The 24,831-nt window shown below is 33.4% G+C and overlaps 2 protein-coding genes across 7 annotated transcripts in view; both read left to right on the top strand.

The window, feature by feature from the left end:
* Window positions 1–24,831, top strand: part of Rho-6 (serine protease rhomboid 6) — a 170,031-nt gene that overhangs the window by 141,827 nt on the left and 3,373 nt on the right. For 3 of the 6 annotated variants that reach the window (XM_083100886.1, XM_083100888.1, XM_083100884.1), the window contains 3 exons: window positions 15,788–16,044; window positions 22,869–23,039; window positions 23,783–23,938. In XM_083100886.1, the coding sequence (XP_082957012.1) occupies window positions 15,790–16,044; window positions 22,869–23,039; window positions 23,783–23,938 (582 nt within the window). In that variant the 5' untranslated portion in view covers window positions 15,788–15,789. Of the gene's footprint in view, window positions 1–15,784; window positions 16,045–22,868; window positions 23,040–23,782; window positions 23,939–24,831 lie in introns of all 6 variants that reach the window. The other 3 variants (XM_083100885.1, XM_083100887.1, XM_083100883.1) reach the window with 1 other exon arrangement.
* LOC145972507 (uncharacterized) lies at window positions 12,450–14,172 on the top strand. Its single transcript, XM_083101219.1, has one exon. The coding sequence runs from the start codon at window positions 12,631–12,633 to the stop codon at window positions 14,170–14,172; it is 1,542 nt and encodes a 513-aa protein (XP_082957345.1). The 5' UTR covers window positions 12,450–12,630.

The following is a 24,831-nucleotide window of genomic DNA, read 5'->3' as shown; positions in this document are numbered from 1 at the left end:
TTGTTAATGTTTAAATAGTACAAATAGTTGATATTTTTTTTTGAATATAAAATTTTTTTTTGTTCAATATAAACCTCATGTAGTGTATTTAAAAATGACAATGTGAGATACTGCTCCTCGTGTGATTGTCTGAAGTGAAAAAATTCGCAATCTAATTTTTTATTTCGTATATTTTTGGAATACTGAACTTAATTTTACTAGAAAAAATTGAGAAAAGAAACAAAATAGTGTCATTTTAAATTTCCATATTTCAATCTTGCTGAAATTTTTTCATTTCTCGAAGATCAAAAAAATATTAAATATTAATTGTTTAAAATTCTAAATAGATTCCCAAAAATGTGCTATGGAATAAAACTATCGAGTTTGTTTTTTTATTTCAGATGAGATGGAACATGTCACCATTTCTTTTAAGTGCAAAAATTTGTATTGGACAAAAAAAGTTAAATATCTAAGGTTTAAAAATACTGATGTGTTATTTAAATATCAATAAAAAATATATGTAAAAAGCCAAAAAATCAATTTCTACTATTCTCAAAACACAAACAAATATCAACAATTTTTCACACTATTAAAAGTGTACTGGACCCAACTTGAACAGCGACAATGTAATTATCTGATGAAAAATATTTGAATCTATAAATGATTTTTCGAACACCATGTAAAGGTATCTATATATTAGAGTAATATATATTCCCACAATTATCCACCAATTTGCTTAATCTATTCCAGCCTGATTTGTCAATTTTGCGCGAGGATTATTGCAAGGATTAACCCTCGGAAGGGAACCGAGCCGGGCGCATTTGATCGTACGGTTTTAAATGGCGTAATTAAGCGCGACGCGCATCGATGATGCGGCGGTCCTCGCTGCGAATGACAGAAATAAAGGCCGAAATCGTTGCCTTGACACGAGGTAAACGCGCGCGTCAACTCGGCTCCCCCCTCGGTGATAAAATCAGCGAGGCGCGCTCTCCCTTTTCCGCTAATATTAATCGCGCATAAAGTGTTTAGCCATTTTATACGGGGGTGCGCATCAATGCGCCGGCGGCGGGCAGGTCGAAAATTACTTGCATTAAAGCTAAACAACGTAACGGCTCGCGTAATAACAATGTGTGCCTTTAGCGCTGTTGCGACCGCTCTAAAGGCACAATAATGTAGCACAGTCATGAATACTAAATGCAAATGTGTTACACGCGAATGAAACGGAGAAAGGCCGCCGCCGCCAGCGCGACACGAAACGGAGGCGAAACAGCAGTCTTGCGGTAATTGCATTAATTTTGGAGCCCTGAGACGGCTAACGCGAGTACACGTCGTGTCGGTGAGGAATGCCGAGGATCTAAATATTCCGTCGGTCGGATGCTGGTGTCAAGTCACCGGGATCCGTCGTTGCTTCGGCTGCTGCTTGCTCGTGTAAATAAGGCTTTTCTGACCTTTGTCATAGCCGCCGAAACGCGAGCACCTAATTATTTCGCTGACGCACGGAGCGTTTACCTGAGAAAGGTTTTTACTCGCTCTCTTTTTTCGCGTTTCGTTTCGAGAGAAAATGCTCTGGAAAATTGCAGTTGAGTTAAAAAGACCGCAGTATCAGGATGTTAAATATCACGTATAGAAAAATGTAAGTAATATGTATTTTTAATTTAATTTTAATTTAATTATTCTATATAATATTCTTTAAAAAAACGCAGTTATATAAGTATAAAGTAGATGATAATTAAAATAGTAGAATGTCAGATTATTACATAGGAAAATGCAATATTTTATTGAAATTTTATTCCACTAATTTTACTTAATTAAACACGTTAATTCGCGCGTGTATCTTTATTTAATCACAATAAAAGTATTATCTATTTCTTTTTTTTTGAAAAAAAATTGACAAGTCGAGTAATAATATTATATTAAAAAATTACTCCTTTTAATCGTGTAATAGTTTATATAATTTTAAATATTCAACGAGAGAAAAATCAATAAGACGAAAAGTCAAGAAAGAAATCCACGTTAAAATGTGTATTACCACTACATGTGAAAGCGCAAATTCCTTGTCGTTCGAACTTGGACGGAATTGTATTAGTTGTTTTAAACGACCTGACTGCGGGGGAGGAGGGGAGGGACTCTTTACCGGGACTTGGCCCAACTTGATTTCGCTAGCGTACCCTCTCATCTCGAAAGGAAAGTTCTTTTCCTGGAGATGATGACGATGACGGCGACGAAGCTCGCTTATAAGCCGATTCTCCGACCACGAAATTCATGAGAATTCATTTAAATCGGAAACTAGCTCCGCGGAAAATCGTCTTGAAATATTCTGGCGCGATTTACATGTTTGCGCGACGATCTGTTCTTGCACGGAACGGGAAGCTTTCTTATAGCATTTCCGTTTCCGGGTTCGTCAATGTCTCTCCACTCTTCTTCTTTCCTCCATTTCCGATTCCTTCCTGAATTTTCACAGTCGGATTCAATATCTCTTTTTCGACAAATAATACAGCGTAAGAGATATGGGTTTTTACTGCCTTTCAAATCTTTCTCTTTATAAAAATTGAAATTTCTTTATTTAATTAAATATCTCGTAAGACGATATTAATAGAGTAAATTTTACAAATTACCAACTTGAGCCACTCTCTTTGCTTTGAAGGTGAATAAACAAGAAAAGAAAAAAATTACACGCAAGAAAAATCTGGCAAATAAGAAAAATATTTCAGCAGCTCTCGAGGCGCATCCGTCTTTGAACGAAAGAAACGGATTGTCCCGGATGCTATAATGGACTTTTCGTCGCACCGACGATGACAGATCGAATGTAATCACGTTGTCGTGTGCCATGCCACGAGTCGGAAAACACGCGAGGCGGAAAAAAAAACGTAGGGACGGATGCCATGTAAATTCCGTATAACAGCCGTTGAGACGGTCCATGATACACCGACGTAGACCGAAAATTGTACAGCTCGAAATAGCGCCGTAATCGAGACGCCGAATCTTCACGTATACCTTCACGATGCGCCGTCTGTCGCAGTTAGATTTCATAATTAATCGTCTCGTCCTCGGCACAGACGTTTGTCGAGTTCTTCTTCACGGACGAATTCTACAACTTGGCTCGGATAGAGTTTCCGTTCTAAATCGTCAAACAAGATAGTCACACGCCCGGCAAATTTCGTTCCCGGCGAACGCATGAATTTTCGAATATCACGAACACGACTCGAGAATGTGTGACAAAAGCTTGAAATATACTCGCGCTTACGTCTTTCTTCCGTGAAGAATAAACGGATTACACGAATTGAATGTACATGGAACGCAACAATTCAAGAAATATTCGAAACAACGTCTGAAATAATCTTAAAGATTTTTATTCTTATTATTAATTTTCCCATCTTTATAATCTTTATAAACTTATATTCTTGTTATCAATGCTATATTATAATGCAGTTTGTTAATACATGTGTAATATTATATATGTATAAGAATTATTTTTTATATATAATAAAAAAATAATTGGAAGAAAAATTTTGTAAAAAAAATAGAAAAATTTTATTTAAAAAATAGAAGAATTAATGAAACTCTAAATTTCCTGAATGAAAATTTCGCTAACTCTTCACTAATCTAATTATGCGACTTTTTCTTTAATTAAAGAATGCCTCGAAGAAAATATTTGAGAATATTTTCCCGTCGTCGAAACGCTAAATAATACGCTAAACGACTGCTTTTAGCTGCCATGCAATTATTTTTCCAACGAAAGACCATACGTAGATCTCGTTACAAGCATAATAGCTTTTCCTTTTGTCGCTCCAACTTATCCGAAATAGCTTGACGAGCACAATGTCGGTGCGCGATTTCATGCAGTTGCAATTTACAATTATGCATAGATTAATTTCAAGGCAGCGTGACTCCATAAACGCCGGAAGACCAGTCTTATACAATTGCAAATGATTAACGGTGCAAGAAAATCTTCGGTCCAGAAAATCTTATTGTTAGTATTTAATGAGTAGAGAAATATTTATACTGATATTTTACTTCTTTTTGTTGTAAAAATTTAAAATATATTTTGTTATCGTGATTACCAACTGACCAAAAATACGTTGCATACGTTCCTGGTTGAATAGATAATTGATAATTTGCATAATGTATTAAATAATTGGTTTTTAATAGGATAATCAGAATCATATTGAAATAACCTCGCGATTTATGCACTGCTAAATATTCGCCGAATACGCGTATCAGTTTTACAGATCTTTTCATCACACAAACTTTGTTATATAATTATAATAATGTAATCAATTTATAAACCTTTTAATTTGTATAATAATATATAATTAAAATATAATATATATTTATAATATTCATTTTGCAATATGCGATTTGCATAATACAATGTAGTTAAACAATCAAACTTTCGTTTTACTCGATTCTATATGCGCGCTCACGTGGCAAATATGAAAATAGTAGGAGAAAATAGCGCACAAGCGACGAGAAAAATAATAAATATAAAATACTGCGAGTATATAAATTATACGAAAATTCGTTTGTTTTATTTATAAGAGTCATCAGATGTAATTATATTAAGTACATGTAAAATGTAAATTTTTTTATAAAAAATTGGAATGAAAAATTGAATTGGAAAGAAGCGTAAAATATTTCTAGAAATCTCGTCAGCTTTTTAACGAGATACATATTACAAACTTTCATATATTGCATCGTCCTTATATCCAACAGGTACGTTTCACATATATATTCTCCGAGAGAATAAAGCCAATGTTATTGCAACATGGCTTGACATCGTAAAATTGTTAACGATTAACTTCGAGCATTCGCTCATAACAATATACTCTATGCATGTCTCCTTAGTAATATGTCCTCGTTAGGAATTATGTATAATAATATTTGAGATTTATATAAAAATCTATTGCGTGTCATTTTTTTAATATTATAAAAATATTTAATTTCAGTGCATTTAATAAAATTATATATATTGAATTACTACATGCATATAATTTTCATAAATATTTATATAATATTTATGAAATATATGAATTATATAAATCTTTAGAAAATGTGTATAAAATATTATTTATACATGTAAATTACAAAACACTTTTTTATTTGAACGTTTTTACGCGTTTTTCTTTTTTCTTAAAGAGATTAAAATTATAATTTTTATATTCATATTTTTTATTCGTATATGAAAAAAATACACAAATATTTAAAAAAGATTATCAAAATTATATCCCTATCAATATTATATCTCAAATGACCAATTGCAAATGATTATTAAAATTTAATCTGTAGTTTGAAAAGCAATACAATGCATTCAATTGAAGAGATGGGAAAATTAATTATGCTTTATTATCTGGTTCGTTCAACATGGATTAATGCGAGAAAGAATTTATATTTAGATTTTTTTTCTCATTTCACGTTTTCGAGTCTAAACATGCAATTAAGCAGATAGCATACAATAAAGCACAGAAATGTAATTTACTTCTATGTGCGTCGCTGCAATACACTGAATTATTTAGAAATTTACCGAATAATTTACGCGCTTTATATTTCATGTCGAAACAGCATCTTAAATTGTTCGTAGATAGAGAAATATGTTTAATAAATTTCTGCAAATGCGTAGTAGCGAGAGAGAATTATTTTCTGTAATATCTTTGACATTACAGGTAAATTATTCATTACAGGAAACTAATGAACGTATATAAATGAATATAATATTATTTTGTTTTAACTTCAATATAAGGGTTGCATTAAATATTAATTTAATACTTTTCTAATGTATAATAATTATTTAATTCTATCTATGATGTAGATAGAATAATATAGATAGAATTAAATAAGTATTATATTATACATTATAGATAGTTTATCGTATATATAGATTTATTATGAGATAAATGATAGTTAATATATAATTTTAATTTTAATTTATTAATGGAAGAAAGATTATAACATTTGTTTTGATCTTTGCTATTGATATTATCCATTCTAATCTTGTATTTTTATTTTTATTACAACATTATTTAATCGAAATGATTTAATTATCAATTATATGCGAGATATTTAGCTTTATATGTATTAATATTAGGTATGTTTAAATGAAACATAGACTTTTATAGAACGACTTTTTTTAGTCGACATTTCGACATGCTATTTACATTAGAACATACTATATATATTTCTATTATATCGTGCAAACAAGATTTTGTGTGAGAAAATTTTTAAAATATATTGGTGAACATATGTGTGTGTGTGTGTGTGTGACTATATAAATCCCTTTAATCAGCTCTAACGCATTGTCGATGGTTTAAGGGTAACGTGGGTAACTTTTTCGATGTGTATAAAGTTGATTTAACGTAATTAAATCTCGCTTCAAAGTCGATCACTTTCAAAATGTTCACGTAAGTGGAACGACAAAGGGTTGCAACTTTGCCACCTTTTTCCAGTTTTGCGTTTACCAATTAATTTTCAGGGAACTTCATTACGCTTCAACAAAGACGCGTGCGTTCAATGACTTTATATTCGAGACTTTAATACTCGAGATCATCTAATAAATAATCATAATTTTAATCAGTTTTAAATATTTGTTTTATATCTTTATATTTACATTTTGACAATAATCTTTATGGAAATTGCAAATTATTCTGATTATACGAAAAACACATGTTAATAAAATAAAGATTGGAAGAAAAATTAATCAAACATGACAAATTAATAATTAGATAAATAATAAAAGTAAAATATGATGCATTTTATCATTATTCTAATCCAGAGAATTAAAAATATTTAATATATCTAAATTCAAGACAATTTAGTTTTAACAATTTTAATGCGTTTTTTGCATCGCTATCTGATATCATTGTATCTTTTGGTTTTCGATTTTTGTTGTAAAATAACAAGGTGTGCTATGACGTTCAAGTATCTCGCTGTAAAATGACGAAATTATTCTCTCGCGCGATTTTATTCATGCTTGCACGCTATTTCGTACACGCACATACATAAAATTTTATAATATATCAAATTTTATTTTGACACCGTGCGCTATTATATAATGTATTTCGAGCGCGCACACGGCAGTTTCATCTGAAAACTCTGAACGCATAGTATAAGTGTACACATATATCGCACTTTACCATTTTGTAATCGTGTGATCTTATATCGCGCATAGCAATGCCGTCGATTCCGAACGAGATTGTGAACTTTCCGAAAATCTCCATAAAATGATGGCGATGCTATTTTCGTTTCCGTCTACTTGAAACAATCGATCGCTTCGTAACATTTTTCCTGAACGCATTGCATGTTCGCGGTAAATTCAGAAATCATTTTAGGACACAACACACACACACACGCGCAGTGCTTTTGATTTGTGGCCGACTAGACAGCGACGCGGCATTTTGACACACGTTCACTGTACGATCGCCGGTAATGTCGCCGGGATTTCGGAATATCAAGGCTTCCCGACAGAAAGTCAATATGATGTCGCTGAAAATTAATGAGCCAATCGTAGGTATGTAACTGGTACTCACGCTACCGTGGAATAATTAATGATGCGAGTTCGGCTCCTCGCGAAACTTTCAACGTCGCAAACTCGCAAAAGGAAGTCGCCCCTAATCCCTGCTGACGAGAGAGTACATATTCAAATATTTCTCTCGTACGAGATGTACCAATTAATGGGGACGTAAAACAGGACGTATAAAAATGTATAAAATACGTTGAATAAATTCGAAATTTTTTAAATGAAAATATATTTGATATATTTGATGAAAGAAACATTTCTGCGGCGATCAGCGACGGAGGCTTCCTTTGACAATTATTGTACAATTCAACTAACTCTCTATGCGTAATTTAGAATTATCACAGATGCGAAGAGCAATCGTCAGTAATGCCAAATTAATTAGTCAATATTATCTCTGATATGTAGCACGATCTGACAGATTAACGAAATCCTGCTTCTATCTCCGACAATGCCTGCATTTTAGTTATCAGTATGATAAACAATGCCTTTAATGTGCATTTATCACTCCTGCTGTAGCAGAATATTAGCCCAAAGAACATTTAACGTGCGTATGTGTTGCGATTATTTGTTAAATAATCTACGTTAATGATTTAGCGATTAGAAGACTGTAATATTTCTACAATCAAAGCAAATGACTAAATCAAAAGATTTTACGTCGAAATATCCTGAGACAGATAATTATTAAGTAACTGGAATATTTATTACACGTACAATAATTAATCTAAGATAATAATTTTATTCGTGTGAAATATATCCATTATAAATAAAAAAGATATAAAACTTTCTTTACAAAGAGAAAAGTTTTGTCTATCGTTAACTTTTTGGAAAAATTATTTTTGCAAATATTATTTATCGAGAATTACTCGAGATGTGAAAGACTCTTAGAAATCAGCCAGCAGCAAAATAAAAGGAGCTCCGTAAAGGGATGCAGCGCACGAGAGAATTTGTGCGCTAAGCGCGGCGGGAGATCAAGTTACGGTGAATTTCCCTCCTCCATTATACGAGCGATAATTCCGGAAGTTCTATACGTTCTACCCGGGTCATCCAAGCCCATCGATATTCGAGCCGCGTCTTGAGCGGCCACAAATATCGACAGGTAGGGAGATAACGCGAGCACACACCTCTGCCCCATTGTTCTTTGCGGCGCGCGAGCCTCTAATTACGACGCCGGGCTTCGCTCTCGGCGTACCGCTTGATTTGCTTGGGCCACGGACCGATGGCGGCGTTACGTTAATTACACGCGGACAGGTACACGGTTTTGCCGGACACGTCAATGCTTCATTAAGCCGTACCTCGGATCCCTCGGCTGCCGCGCGTATTCCGATGAAGTCCAAGTTTCGTCGGCGATTAACGCCCACCGCACGGCTCAACTTGCCAAACTACGTCGTCGCGAAAATATATTTCGCATTCAACGAGCGCGCGTAGTAATGCAAGTTTTCATGCATGTCCGAGAATGTCGAGATCGACAACACGTCGCGTTTAATAATATGTATAACTTTCCACGAGCACGTGTAATTCAATAATTATCGGGAAAAATACGATTTGATGAGCCAAAGACGATCTAACTTGCTTTATTTTATAGAAGAGTTAAACAAATAATCTATGCGATGCGTTAAAAGAATTTAGACATTTTAATATGATAATACAGGAGTATATGTTCGATAAACAAAAAATTAATAAAAAGATATATCCAGAATTATGCGAAATATTAATTATAATTTATTTACCTCAATAGAAATTTAAAATTAGACTCAAGATTAATTTATGTTTTAGTAATATTTATAATGAAGTAAATATATCAAGATATTTTTAATGATATTAATTTGTGCAAATTTTTTACAATATTTTAAAATTATTTTAAAATTATTTTATCATTATATTTTAAAATCTACTACACCAGGCTTGTCCAAATCGGTCGCGATCGACGGTGTGATTCTTAATCTAAGAATATGCAATGAAATGTTTAATTTCTATTTTGCATATTTATGAAGCTTCCTCTTATTTAAACGCGACCAAAATTTCTCCACGCTGTAATTTGACACATGTAGAAAATTCAATGACACAAACTCTTATACATTATTCATCCAATTTTCAACTTTTAATAGATGAAGTCAGGCGCAGCCATCTTATTAATTGCAAAATAGTACGAAACTATTTTTGCAAATTTAAAAAAAAATAAATTATACGATGCAATGTCAGTCCTTATTTATTTCCTCTATAATGAGTTTCTCGTCTTTTAAACCTTAAAAAAAAGAAAAAAGTGCAATTGTCGATCGGTCATGAAAGTCGATCACACTTTAGTAAAGTTGGACAGGTCTGTACTACACAAACAAGACAATCGATAAATAACGACTATAGTGAATATAGAACGCAATCTTAGACCTTATATAGACTTTCGGTCGTGAATTTCTAATATTATCCAGTTACAATTAACCGGATTATTTACAGTTGATACAATCTTATTTTATCTTGCATCGCACCATGCAATATCGCATAAATTTAACGAAACGGCGGAAGCATAACAAAGCACCACGGAGAACAACGAGTTAATATCATCGCGCTCTGGCACGACGATCTATTTTCCCATTCAGAATTGATATTTCTGAATTATACTCGGCGGCGGGCGAATTATCATTTACGATGTCGTCCTCGCCATGGCTGTAAACATGGAAATACCACCGTCGTAGATATTATGGACACGCTATGCACGCACGTACGCACGCATGCTCACCGCACGCGTTCACGCAGCCAGATAACCACAAGCGAACATTCATTGACCTGCGGTCGAAAGTGCATCGCACGTTTCCGCTTCCGCGGCTTCGCCCTGCGTTGTTTGCGTCCTTCCTGATTAATATGCAGATGATATAATCTTTATTAAAACGACACATCTCAAAGACATAATATATAAGTAAAGCACTTCGCATAGGAATTTGGTAAAGTTTGGAGAATCGCCTGCGTCAAAATTAATATTGCTTAATTATATTTTTTTTACGTTTACTAAAATAAAAGTCATACGTGAGATTTTAATTTAAATAATGGCAACAATTGAAAAGATGCTAAGATTTTATTCAATTCATATTTTTAATCGTGACGCTATAAATTATTCGATTCAAAAAGAAGAACAAATGGAATTGATAAATAAAATTTTTTTATTTAAAAAAATAACGTTGCAGCCTATGCAAAGAACGGTTTAAAAAAATGAAAGAGAAGTAGGAAAATATAGTATTAGAATTTGACGCTATAGAATTTTTCAGAAAAAAATATCAATATATGCATAATGATTTATACAATATGTACTTGTATTAATGAGCTGTTTTGTGTTCTGAGAAAAAAAAATAATTCGGCGATAGTTTTTAATTACAATATGTATGAAGAATTACCTTTCTGATACATGATATTACAGCAGATTTAGATTCACAGTTATGTATTCAAATCACTCGAATGGCTGCGGAAAGCATATGCGCGAGTTAATTAGAAATTACAGCTTTTTGCGTGGGCATTTCGCGCAAGTTAATCCAAGGCGATAATGCAAGAAGCTAATAATACCCTTGCCAGAAGCTGCACCGAGAGTAATACAGTTGGCTCGAATAGCAACTCTACTACTGCACTAAAGAAAAGAAGATATAAACTTTTTCTTGATATAAATGATTCTCTCTTCTTCTCTTCCTCTCTCTTTTATCTCACCATATTTGATGCGCGACTTTATAATGAAAAAAAATTATATATATGTATTGTTATTATATAAAAATTACTTGTAGAGACAGAGAGAGAGAGAAAGAGATGAAAAAAAATTTGATGTAAAGTACGAAAAATGTTATAAAAAGAAAAAAAAAGAAAAAAGAAGATATAAACGACGATTACCATGTAGAAGAAAAAAAAAGATTTAAATTATGATATCACTCTCACAATATATATTTGTATAAAAAATTTACTGCGTGATCTTCTAATGAAAAGAGAGAGAGAAAGAGAGAGAGAGAGAGGGATACATAAAATTAATTGTACTATAGTTTAATATTTAATTAATAATTAATATTTAACTAGAAAGATAAAAAAAAGATTTGATTCAAAATAAAGAATTTTGTGGTAAAAAAACAATGACAGATCTCTCTAAAAAAAAAGAGAACATTTTTAACAGAACACTTTACGCTTCAACGAGCTTGCATGCATTTATAATACGATGCAGTTATATTGTATATGCATTCATTGAACGGATATGGCATACGCATTCGCCGTGCATCAGTAAATGAGTTGGTTCGACAGAGACAGACGAGCAATATAGCGAAAGAGATGGACACGATATGCATGCCGTTTGGACCACCGTAGAATGCGGATAGGGATGAGGGAACGGGTGCCTCCCTCTTCTCTTCTGCGTGTGGCGTTCACTTCTCGCGATCTCTTTGTCCGATGGTTAGTGCTCCTTTGTTCGGCTCGTGTTTTCGGGTCATCCTAGAATTTGCCGCTGAATTGTTGGCTCGCCGAGTTTCGGTTCCTATGCCACACCACGAAACCGGCGGACGCCCACGAAAACCAGCGATTTCGGTGCAACATCGTTTGTTCTCTCCACCGTTTGTCGGTCGTTTCGGTCCAGGACGCATGAGATCGAGTTTTAAACCATGGGTTAGCTATGGGAATAGTCGACTAGATGGCTTTAGTTTGATTGCGGTATACGGTTACGAAGAATTAATCTTGGAATTAATCTTCTTTCACCCATCCTCTTTTTTTTAAGTTTTGTGTAACTATGCAGAATTTGATATACGTATGTGCGAATGTTACGCACAAAAGAATGTCGCCAATGATCGCGAAAATAATCATTGAAAACACAATAAAAGACGCTATTAATAATAAAAACAATAACTCCCAAATCATCATCGACTCGAAGTTGATGAGATAATACTAGCGTGAAATTACTAACGAATATTAACGCGCCAGTTACAATTGCAAACCAATCATATAAAGTCACTCAACGTCGCATTTATAGCTAATAACGTGATCCATCGGTGCGGTATCAGCTATTAAATTCGATATCTTTTACGATTCTGATTTAAAAGCCCGTCCAAAATCGCTTCGCGACAGTTGGAGCAGAACGTAGCGTGAAGCAGCTTGAATCAAATTTTTCTCGAGGTGACTTCAACAATCACGTCATGGGATCCCAACGAGCTATTCGAATTTTCTTGCTGCTGATGGTGATTCAACTTTGCTGCGAAATTTTGCTAGCCAGGAACAGCGAAAAACATTCAAAACCTGATGTTATAATCGGAACATTAATAGGAAAGTCTAAATATTCGGGTAGAAAATATAACATAGACGATGATACAGAAGATTATTATGATACGCAATATTTGGATGATGATGACTCTGATGCGCACACAATAAAGCATTCGAATAATACGGCCAATTTGAGACTATTGTCGGATCATACAGTACATTCGGATTCTGATCCACATGTAACCAAAGTGCCGGCAAGGAGATCTCAATTCTTGGATAGCGAACACAGAGACAATTTAAGACAGTTGTCGAATAGGATGCAATATTCGGAATCTGAGCCACATGTAACCAAAGTGCCGGCAAGGAGATCTCAATTCTTGGATAGCGAACACAGAGACAATTTAAGACAGTTGTCGAATAGGATGCAATATTCGGAATCTGATCCACATGTAACCAAAGTGCCGGCAAGGAGATCTCAATTCTTGGATAGCGAATACAGGGATAATTTAAGACAATTACCGAGTCGTAGGAGGCAGTATTCGGATTCTGATCCACATGTAACCGAAGTGCCGGCAAGGAGATTTCAATCCTTGGATGGCGAATACAGGGATAATTTAAGACAATTACCGAGTCGTAGGAGGCAGTATTCGGATTCTGATCCACATGTAATCGAAATGCCGGCAAGGAGATCTCAATCCTTGGATAGCGAATACAGGGATAATTTAAGACAATTGTCGAGTCGTAGGAGGCAGTATTCGGATTCTGATCCACATGTAACCGAAGTGCCGGCAAGGAGATCTCAATCCTTGGATGGCGAATACAGGGATAATTTAAGACAATTACCGAGTCGTAGGAGGCAGTATTCGGATTCTGATCCGCATGTAACCGAAGTGCCGTCAAGAAGGTCTAAATCCTCGGATGATTTAGATGACTCGGATTATTTAGAACAATATTCGGACTTTTCTCCGATTTTAGACTTGCGTAGCAGACAATTGCAAAGAAGGAATCTTGAAATATCACCAAGACTTAAATCTAAACATTCCGATATCGAAGATACGGTCGTTCTAAATCAACCTTCGGATCATGAAAGACGATATTTGCATCCTGAAGCTGCGTATGTAATTGGTCTGGTTTCAGCAAGAAAGTTACAAGCGGCACGAAAATCTTCCTTCCGAACACCCGAATATCCTGATTCTGATTATGTTCAACAGTCAAATACTCGAGAAAACCTGAGTCCTGCGGTAGAATCTACAAAATTAGACGCGAAGGATATGGCTTTATTACCGCAAGTCTTTTTTGACGATCCAAAAAATTCGAAACGTTTTCATGAAGATATAATAATTGCGTGTCCTAGAGGAACGCAGTTTGTAGTCGATCGTTGTGAACCGATTTTCTATTCTGAAAATGTCAGTGCCAAAATCAAGAACATTATCCGTAAATCTGATACTTATTTAGACGATTACGATGAGGATAAGTAGAGATATTGCACGGATAATCCACTGTAAATAAGAAAGATAGAAATATTGTAGAGTTACCAAGATTTCGAAAAAGAATGATCGTTGTAGAAATATTGTTGAATTAAAAGTAACTAAACACTACATTTCTTTAAAATTAAAACGATAAAATTATATCTATTCTCTCTCTTATTTCTACTTTATTATAAATTTACTTAGAAGTTAAAATTATATTTAACGATGCGACAGATTAGAGAAATTTTAGAGAAAACAATAATTTCATATTTTGTACAATTATATTTTTTATCACAAAATGAACTAATGAGATAATAATTCATCGATAGTTACCGTATACACAAATTTTATTCCATACTTTAACAAATAAATAAAAAAATGTTTAACTTACATGTACACACACAAATTATTTTCCCATTAAAATATGAAATAATAATTTAAAGTAATAAAAATATTATATTATAGTCTATAAAAATATGTATATGTAAAAATATTATATATTTTATTATAAGTATTATATAGTAATAAATATATTAATAAATATATTAAAAATATTTTGTATAAATTTTATTATATTATCTTATTCATTAATTCTTACTGATATTCTGCAAATATCTTCCTCTTTCTTTCATAAAATCGCTCGGTTCTATCATTACTCGGTTTATGCAATATGCTACACGATGATAAGTCCCCAATACAAACATATCGTTTCAAGATTAATCTGCACATGTAAATGTATTCGGGTGTACACGCCATTCTGCAAATTGCTTCACGAAGCATGTCTTTCGCGCCGTTACGGGATTTGCGGCTGAATTATAGAGGAGAAAGACGAGGAGGAGGAGGAGGCTTCCACAGGAGGTGCCGAGGAGAGCCGGCGATATCTGCAAACTGCGAACTGCCGAAAGGCGACTTTATTACAATAGCGCGGGAGCTGTAAGAGAACGAGAATCGTAATCTTTGGATCGTAGGACGACGTGTCACGGCTTGGTGATTGTCGTTAGATGAAAGAGGATCTTTATAAAAACGAGTTCTTTTCGTAGAGTTATCCGATTGAACTCCTACTTTCTCGACTTACTCGGATACTTCCGCTCTTCTTCTCTCTTTTTCCTCTCTCTCATCTTGTTCTTTTGCCAGAGAACTTCCTACCGCATTCTCTTGTCCGGATAAACAATACGTGTAATGCACTTCTTTGATTCTATTATGTGGACGTTTTCTATCACGCAAGTTTTATAAGTGTTGCTAAATTAAAATGATATTAGATCTGGATATTTTTTTTAACACAACTGCAATATACAATTTTCTATTTAGAAAAGATTTTATGAGTTTTACTATTTCGAATAAATCTCTACATTTTCACAGAGCTCTCAAAATAATTGTGGACATGCATTTTAATATATATATATCTTGTTAATTGTATTCTGTATTTAATCCTTGTAATACGCTGCGTATGAGATACATATTTTATTATTTATATTTTATTATTTTAAAATATAATAAAATATAAATAAAATATAAAATATAAATAAAATAAAATATAATAAAATATAATTTTTTTTATTTATATTTTATGCAAAGCATATCGATTTGCATGTAATGATTTTGATTATCTTTATCCGTTTAGCAGGTATGAAAATGGACGCCGAGGCAGCATTGTTGGAAAATTCGCCGACTTTGTCGACGATCTCTTCGGATTCCACGGACGCGACATATTCCGGACCCGGCTCGCCCTATTCCCCGGAATCACCGATCATTGTCACGTCCTCCTATAAAAAAAAGCGTGACGATGAAGTCACACCTAGACCAACGCCCAGACATCTATCCAGGAAGCCAAGCTTCCGGATACGACCGCCCTACCTCATGATCTGCATCAGTATCATCGAGGTGAGTGAATGCCGGATGTGATAAATAATAATGTAATTACGAGATGGCATAATAATTATCGACATATCATCTACATCAGCATCATTGAGGTGAATGAATTCCGGATGCGATAAATAATTACATAATTGACGTAATAATTACCGATATAACACAGGAGCATCTTGTATCTTTAAATCACACTTGATGATAGTAATTATTTATAAAAACTTACCTTTTCTTTTTCTCTTGCATTAGGTTGTCTCATGCATTTTGTCTTTTTTTTACAACGTCTTCATATTTCTATTATGCTCGCGCAACTGCTATTCTAGCTGAAAAATAAAACTCGTGGAAATATATTACAGACATTCCGGCGGATGCAAGTCGAGCGGAAAAAAAATGGTCGCAAAGCGTAAGCTTGAGGATTTCTCATTAACAGAACCAACCGTGTCGTGTTGAGTTCTCGAGCGAGGACGAAAGGAAAGCGCAATGGGAATCCTTCCCAATTATACGCGCGAATTCACCAGAGAATATCCCAGAACGATATCCCGAGAGATATCTGATGGCGAAAACTCCAAAAAGTGCGGAATCTCTTCGTGGCCTTTTTGCTCGATAATAATCTCGGAAGCGCGCGCGCTTCATTTTGCATTTCAGCTGGAAAATGAATAAGCAGCTACGGGTACGCGCAATAAAAATGCGCGAATTTAAAACCGCAAAGTTATGCCGCAATTTCTTATTCGTTTTACCGCGGAATACGACGAAAGTTAATCACTTAGCTGCATTCTTTTTTCTTTTTGACTCGTTGCACGGGTCGCCGCGGAACGAGATCAAAGAGAATGTCCATTACAGATGCTCCTACAGTCCAAACTCATTTTGCAAAAAGATATGAGAAAATTAAGTATAAATATATTTTTTCATGCACACAATTTTTGGAGTTTGCGGTTTAAAATTTATACTGTATCATAAATGTTATTTTCATGTTTAATTAATATTATTGAAACAGTAACGTTATAATTTCGCAATCAACAATTAATTCTTTTGTGAAAGCAATTATTTTAATTTTAAAATTAATATCATACAGGCTGGTATAAAACGCTGAAAGCTCGAGACAATAGGCAAATATAATTTTGTAGAATATTTGAAAAAAAGACCCAATTGAAATTAATAATTTTCCGATTGCTGTATTGATATAAAATATAGAAATAATAAATAAAATAAAATTAGATGCGATAAAATTATCTCTGATGCTCATATAAAAAGATAATCTTGATTAAGAAAGTTTAAAAATTTATAGAAATTATAGAGAAGAGTATAAAACGGAATATACATACAAATTTTTCGTTCCTATGCCAGTATGCTAAAAAATATCATCATAACTCTCTTAAAATTTTTAAAATTTGACGTAAAAGAAAATTTAATATAGATTTATATAAAATAAAATTGTGATAATTAGAGAAAAATAATGTAGTAGAAAAATATTTTTAGATGAAAATATTTAAGTATTAAATTAATTTCTAATTTAATAATTATATATATAAAATGTCTATAAATATCTATAAATGAGGAACATGTTATGAACAGCGAGTTTCAAAACGGCGCAACGAGCCATCTCCACGTATGCTTTTATAGAAAGAGAAATGAGAGAGAGAAAGAGAATTTAATTGCGCACTTTGTGTAGTTTAATGAAGTGCTGAAAAAGTAGCGATACTCGAAAAAGAGATTGATTTTTTTCAGACTCGCATATACATCAATGTCCGAGCTGAGAAATTTTACTTGCGAAGAATTATTCGCGAACACGTGCGCTAAAGTATGTAAACCTAAAACCACGGAATTAAAGGTGGCTACTAATTCACGACCGCAGTCCGTGAATTTCAACTTTATCGCGGCAATATTGTCTGGTGAAAACTCGCTTGTTGCAAGTGGAAGATATAATTTGTAATATACGAGACAGCGTGTGTAAACACACGTTTGAGAATACACGTTGAGGCGCTTTGCACTAAGGATAGAAACAGAGAGCATCGGTGGCGTTTTGCGCGATAAAAAGGAACGAGCTGCAATATTTATCGTCTCGACGCGATTCGCCTTCGCGAATCGTTTCTCAAAATTTAAAGGACTTTGCATTCGGAATGCAGCACAAGTGTAGAACAATAAATGGAAAGAATGATAAAGCTATTACATTTCATCTCTCTTGAATAGAATTTATATAAATAATCTGCGTATGTCTCTATAAATAAAAGATTTTATATATACGCATTTTGATGTGATAAATAGAAAAATAATTATCTTTTTTAAAGAAGAAAACAGCTTTAGATGTCTTTTAATTTGTAAAGAAGATTAATGAGTTTTGGCGCCAAGAAATTTCTGATAATTTTATATAATCATACTATTATATTACTTAATCGAAATCGAGTAATATAATAGTATGATTATATACTCCTGGACAAAATCAACGCATAATTTTGTCCAGGAGTATATATAATTATCAGAATATGAAAAGGAATAGAGTGACCCGTTATCAGTAGAATGATGGCTTTCGTGAATTTCATACAAGTTTCCGTAATGATATGACGGAGCATTAATTGGCGCTTCAAATGCATAGACTCAAAATTAAATTCATTCCTTGTATGCGCATACGAGCCCGCAGAAACTGCTCTTCTGCTCTTAACATGACAAGGCCGCCAAGTATGTTAAAGGAAGATAGCATAGGAGAATGTAACCGGATAGATAGATGATGGTTCTTAATGTGTAATGAGTTCGAAGTGAGAAGCAAAATGGGACAATGAAAACAGTAAATTCCACTCCATAATATTCTCCAGATCACCGGAAATAAATGTTTAACATCGTGATTATAATACACAATGATATGAATATAATATTGATTTTTTGCGGAGTTGATGTTTCAGTTTTTAAATAAAAAAAAAAAAGAGAAGCAAAATTCGAGGAAAATATGTTTTAAGAAAGGGAGAAAAGAGACGATCATGCAATACACACGTGGTATTACTACTTAAAATGTGTAAAAATATATTTAAGATACTTAAATAACTAAATTGATATTACTCGAAATATTAAACACTTACTTGTGCTAATTTCCGGCTTATAACAAAATCAAAAGATGATGCTCGAAATTTTTGTTAAGAGAAAAATGCATCAGATAATAACAGATCACATGACGCGTTCAAATTGACAATATTCTTGCATAGAAAGGATACGATTTGAGACACGATTTGACGACGAAATCGTGAATCGTGAAGCAAACGCATATTCGCGGCTTCTCGAATTCGATTCCATGTGAAACAAAGTCTTCTTTATGTTTAACTTTAGGTGACGTGAACGTATTTCTCACTTTTACGGGGAATATCGAGATTCAACTTGGAACCTCCCTCGTGTCCCACACTTTATTGCACTCCGAGTTCCGAGTAGACGATAGCTGAAACTCGTAAAACAAACCTCTGTGATTTGTGTACCGCTTGTTGTCTGACACAGTGATCATTCCAAACAGGTTATCCAGGTTCAATCAAACTTTCTGGTAAACCATTGATTTGGCATTCTCTTTCTCTCTCTTCAATACCGTAAAAATGTCATAGTATTTGAATAGAATAAAAAAATAGTAAAAATAGAGAGTAACTGTAAGCTTTCTTACGTAATTTAATTAATATTCTTGCAATTTTTTTATTTTTATGTATCTTAAGGAATTTAATTTTGCAGACAATTAATTGCGTCAGATGTATACAATTTTGCAATTTTACAAACATTTTATACATATATATATTTAATATAATTAAAAATATTATATAACTATCAATTTTGTATATACAATTTTGTGTTTACATTTAATTTAAATATATTTGAGTAAATATTTATTTTTATAGATGTGTGAATAAAACGTTCGCGCAATATTTTAATAAATTTATAATAATAATTTTTTGATATTTATTTTCTTTCTGTTTATATTTGAAAAATATTACATTAAAATCCTGTTATACTTGGATTAATATTGCAAAATAAATTTAATTAATATCGCAAATATATCGCAAAATTATACTTCAAATACTAATCAAATTTCTTCGCACGATATATTCCAGCGTGCCGCGAATGTCGATATTCGCACCGCATCACGTGAATACTACGGGAATATTACGTTCTTCTTTTCTCACACCTTAGGAAAATGAAATTCCAATGTTGTAGGGGATGCAGACATCTCTATAATTACGAACTTCGACCAGAGTTTCCGAATGCACTTTACACACACACACACACACACGCATACACAGGCAAACACATACACACGTCATACAACCAATTATACGGGCTGCTGCAAACATTTGCTTAGAATTCAGAATTAGAACGCCGTATTGGACGAAATCACTGACTGTGACCGCGCCAGGCTGACACATGGTGCGCTTAACAATAACCATCCGATGTTGTTCGCCCTTCGCTCGAACAATCCTCCTTCATTTTAATTTGCAAGGGAATTTGGAATGACATAATTGAATCATCATTAAATAACAAGACAACTGAAATAACGTAATGGGTTTAAAATAAACAGTTATATAATTTTTCTAAAAAATTATTATGTTTGAATATCTGTTTGAATATCATTTATTTATGACGTTTAATCATAATCCGTAACATAATTGAAATAATATTTCATTAAGTCGGTTGGAAAATTATATTGTTCTATTTATTTAACAGTATATGTAGTTAACTATTTTCATACCGATATTTTATTAAATCTTGGAACATATATCATTGATCAAATAATTGAAAGAGAAATATTTTAATGTTTTAAAAATATTTTTTACTTAGGATATTAGCGTCATTGTTATTTTCTAAAGTAAAGCGCGATATAAATAAATATTTAGTTTCTAGATTTTTATATTATTTATTGCTTATAAAGAAAATATCGTGAAAAGAAATTGTGAATCCCAGAGTTAATAGCATCGTGCAGCATAATTTCACACTCGCGAACGAACAGAATTTAATCAATCTCATTCGGCTGTGCGTGTAACACAGACACATTATCAAATGAAAATATTGTTACGCGACAGATGTGATGGAAAACGATCATCTGGCGCGAGGTAAACGCTGCTGCTGCGTTTTAAACGCCCGAAAGAGATACCCGTCCGGAGATGGAGAGCGTAAAAGCGCATTAAGCACGAAACGGCGCCGAAATCTAGACGGAGAGGTCGTAAAAACTGGGACCGCCGGGATGGGAATAGCCGGGCAGAGAGGTATCCAGAGCCAAGCACTCCACCCGAAAGAGCGGCGCACCTGCTGACACGTGTGATTTACCGGCGGGAATACCCTCCCCCTTCCCCCCTCCCGCGCGTGCATTCTATGCAACGTCGTGGTACATGCAAGAGAAAAAAAAGAGCGACAGTCGTTAAGGTATTATTTCCGGTCACTCCTGCGCGCGCACATGCATCCGCCGCTCTTTATTACGATTACGATAAATTCCGGATAAAATCGGATGAGCAAGTTATTAAACGCGCTGATAAATTGCACGCCCCGACCTACGTCCAGGTGACAAATATTTTGCGGAGCGTGCGATTAATATTGAACAGAACACCCGATATCGATGATGAACATACACAGGGGCCGCTTAATAGGCTCGCTGGATCTTCGTAAATCATTGTGATCGATAATGCGATTGATCCGGTATTTGGTACGGCTCAATCGCAAGGTGTTATACGATATTGTATTATGTACATTATTGTACAGTTTATCACATACGGTGATATGAATTTATGATCGTTTGGAAAGTTTAGGCAAATTTATTAAATTTTCGTTCAATGTTTTAAAAAAGGCAGAGTTTATTTTATGTAAAAAAAATATTAATTAATTAAGCAAGATTAAAGTGTATTTTGAGAGAATTGCATAGTTTAATTATATTAATTAATACGCCGTGCATTTTTAATAAATTACAAATAGAGATATAAACTTTATAATCCTTTTTCTTTATTCAAAATAAAAAAAATATTGAGATATATTCTTATAAAAATATAAAATTAAGTGTAAAGAGCGTGTGGTCGAATCAACAATTACTTTAAATTTTATGTGACTTGCTTTAACTGTGAAGGCAATCATTTTTTTTCATTTCGGGCAGTAAGACTCCCTAACGATAAAGATACATGTAATACGTTTTCTATCTCGACGGAGGAAACCAGAGAAGACCATTTTATTTCCCAAAGAATTAAGTTTCGTTAAGGAAATACCTGGCGCACCAGTACTTTCACAGAATCTGAGATAATGTTTAATTTGTGTGTTACTGTATCTTTTTATTTAGCTTCTAAATACATACTAATCTAAATCGCTTCTCTCTAGAGGATTATGAGAAATCTGGGTGACATCAAAAGGCGTACACAGTATAATATATATTAAAACACAATTAAACATTATATTAATAATATCACAAGCTCTAATTTAATGATAAAAACTATTTTAGCAATAAAAAAATTATTATATATATTATTACTCAATTCAAATATAAAATAAATAATAAGATAATAGATAATAATATAAAATAATATAAATTAAATGATAAAATAGATATTACATTATAGTGAAAAAAATGCATAAAGATTTACGTGTAAGTGCATAAGATGATATTTGGTAAATGTATACACACACACAACGAATATTTCATTACTGCGCACGTAATAGAATTTAACGGAAACATCGTCAATCACAATTAATTTCATCTCTAGCGTCTCTGGCACGTCTGTCCACGGTGACGTATAATTATTTCCGTATCCTTGAATATTGCGCTCTTTCGCCATACGAGTTTTCCGCATATTCCGCGACAGAGGCGAGAAAAGGCACATTAAACGTGCTTTCACTCGTAACAGATAACCGTCCACTGCCTGGGAGACGAGGCGACGTTACGGAGATGGCTGGTCTACGATCCCCGTCAGAGGGTGCAGGGTTGGAGGTTCGCCTCCTACATGCTACTGCACTCGAACGCACTTCACCTCGCACTCAACGTGGTCATTCAGCTGGTCTTGGCCACTCCACTCGAGGTGAGCTAATCAAGTAAATTGCGGGAACGTCGTTCAGCTGGCCGATATCGAGACACTGCGTTTAAGAGACAGCGAAAACCTTTCTTTTCGATTGCGAACCTTTTTATCCGCAATTAGATCGGATAATATTCGTATATTGACAGATTAAATCGCTCTTATCGTACGCGAAATATATTTCGAAGCAGTTAAATACGCGAAAGCATATTTTTAGAAGATTTTTTTGAAAGATAATGACGTTTACTCGGATATAATTATATGATTATGATAAGGATAATATTTTGTTAACGATATATGAGCTTTACGAAAATTTCTTAATTTTAATTTCTTTATTATCTTTAATTAACTATATTTTTTATAAATTTTATAGTTATATATCTCTTAAAAGTTAAGAAATTTGCTAAAAATGGAGTAGATTAGCTTGATTTTCTGATTGACAAGTTTATATATATTTATTATATCAATACAAATATTGATAAAAAAATATTTTGATAAATTTTAAACATATATATTGTTATTTTTTATGTTGTTACGTAATTCGTACCAACACCAGTTACGCATAAATAAAATTCTCAAATAAGATTTCTATTACTTTATCGCGTCTGAAAATATTTCCACCAGCAATTCAACAATAAATTATTTTTGTGAGAACTTAAATAATAGAGGTTGTCATAATTTCATACTTGTAAATGGACAAGAGATTTTTACACAAGCAGATAAGGAGCGTGAAAAATTCATGGTCGCAGGTGGAGCAAGGACGAATAGGGGTAGCAACAATCTATTTGGGCGGCGGAGTTTGCGGCGCCCTGGGAGCGTCGCTTCTGCAACCCAGTCTTTACTTGGTCGGCGCTTCGGCAGGCGTTTATGCACTGCTCACGAGTCATCTTGCTCATCTTTACCTGGTAAGCGCGACAAAAAGTTTCTCCATCTCTAAGAACACGAATCTCAACTCACATAAGCCGCCCGTCAACGTCCGCCTGCTCGCTAAAAATTCATTGCGTGTGCGGTATAAAAAAATGAAAAAAGACTGAAGACTACAAAAGATGTTATATTAAAAAGTGTTGTTCAGCACGAGAAATGTTTTCGCTCGAGATATTCTATTTAATAATTGAAATCGTGAAAAATGTGATAGGAAAATCTCCGATAAAATATTTACATTTAAAGTTTTTTTCGATTACACTAATTGCTTCAAGAAAGTATTGGAATTATATACTTTTTTGAATTCATTAAGACTGAAATTTACAGATTTTTAGCTTATATATACTTATATAACTTTGTATATTTGCGACTGCATATATAATTTTGGGATTTTTTGCTCAGACTTTTCTTTTTTAAATGTCCAGTCTATTTTAGTATGAAGAATTGAGAGAGATGATTTTTAGAAGCTTTTGGAAGAATATTAAAAATTGATGTTTTTAGCATTTTGTTTTTATTAATATTTAAATAGCACGTCTATATTTTTAAATCTTGGATATTTATTTATTTATTTTTTTTTTCTAACGAGCCAACGTATTCAAATGTGACGGTATGACATGCTGCTCCTCGTGTAAATGTCTGAAATAAAAAAAAATCGGTCTAATTTTCTACTATATTTTTGGGATACTGAATTTAATTAAAATTAAAAAAATTAATATCGAGTATTTTTCCCATCTTCCAGAAATGAAACAATTTTAGCAATATTGAAATTCGAATATCTAATTTTGAAATGACATTGCTCTGTTATTTTCCAATTTTTTTAAATGAAATTTTATTCAAATTAGGTACAATTATACAAAAAGTATCATATCATATTGTC

The sequence above is a fragment of the Camponotus vicinus genome, unplaced genomic scaffold (assembly GCF_025532165.1).
Source record: "Camponotus vicinus isolate PSW18456_S1 unplaced genomic scaffold, iyCamVici1.0 SCAF_5, whole genome shotgun sequence".
NCBI classification, from domain to species: domain Eukaryota; kingdom Metazoa; phylum Arthropoda; class Insecta; order Hymenoptera; family Formicidae; genus Camponotus; species Camponotus vicinus.
Note: the sequence above shows the minus strand (reverse complement) of the source record. Positions and strands in the feature narration are given on the sequence as shown.

Bases quoted from the DNA above. Each gene is read 5' to 3' on its own strand.
- LOC145972507 (XM_083101219.1), top strand. From the start codon at position 12,631: ATGGGATCCCAACGAGCTATTCGAATTTTCTTGCTGCTGATGGTGATT.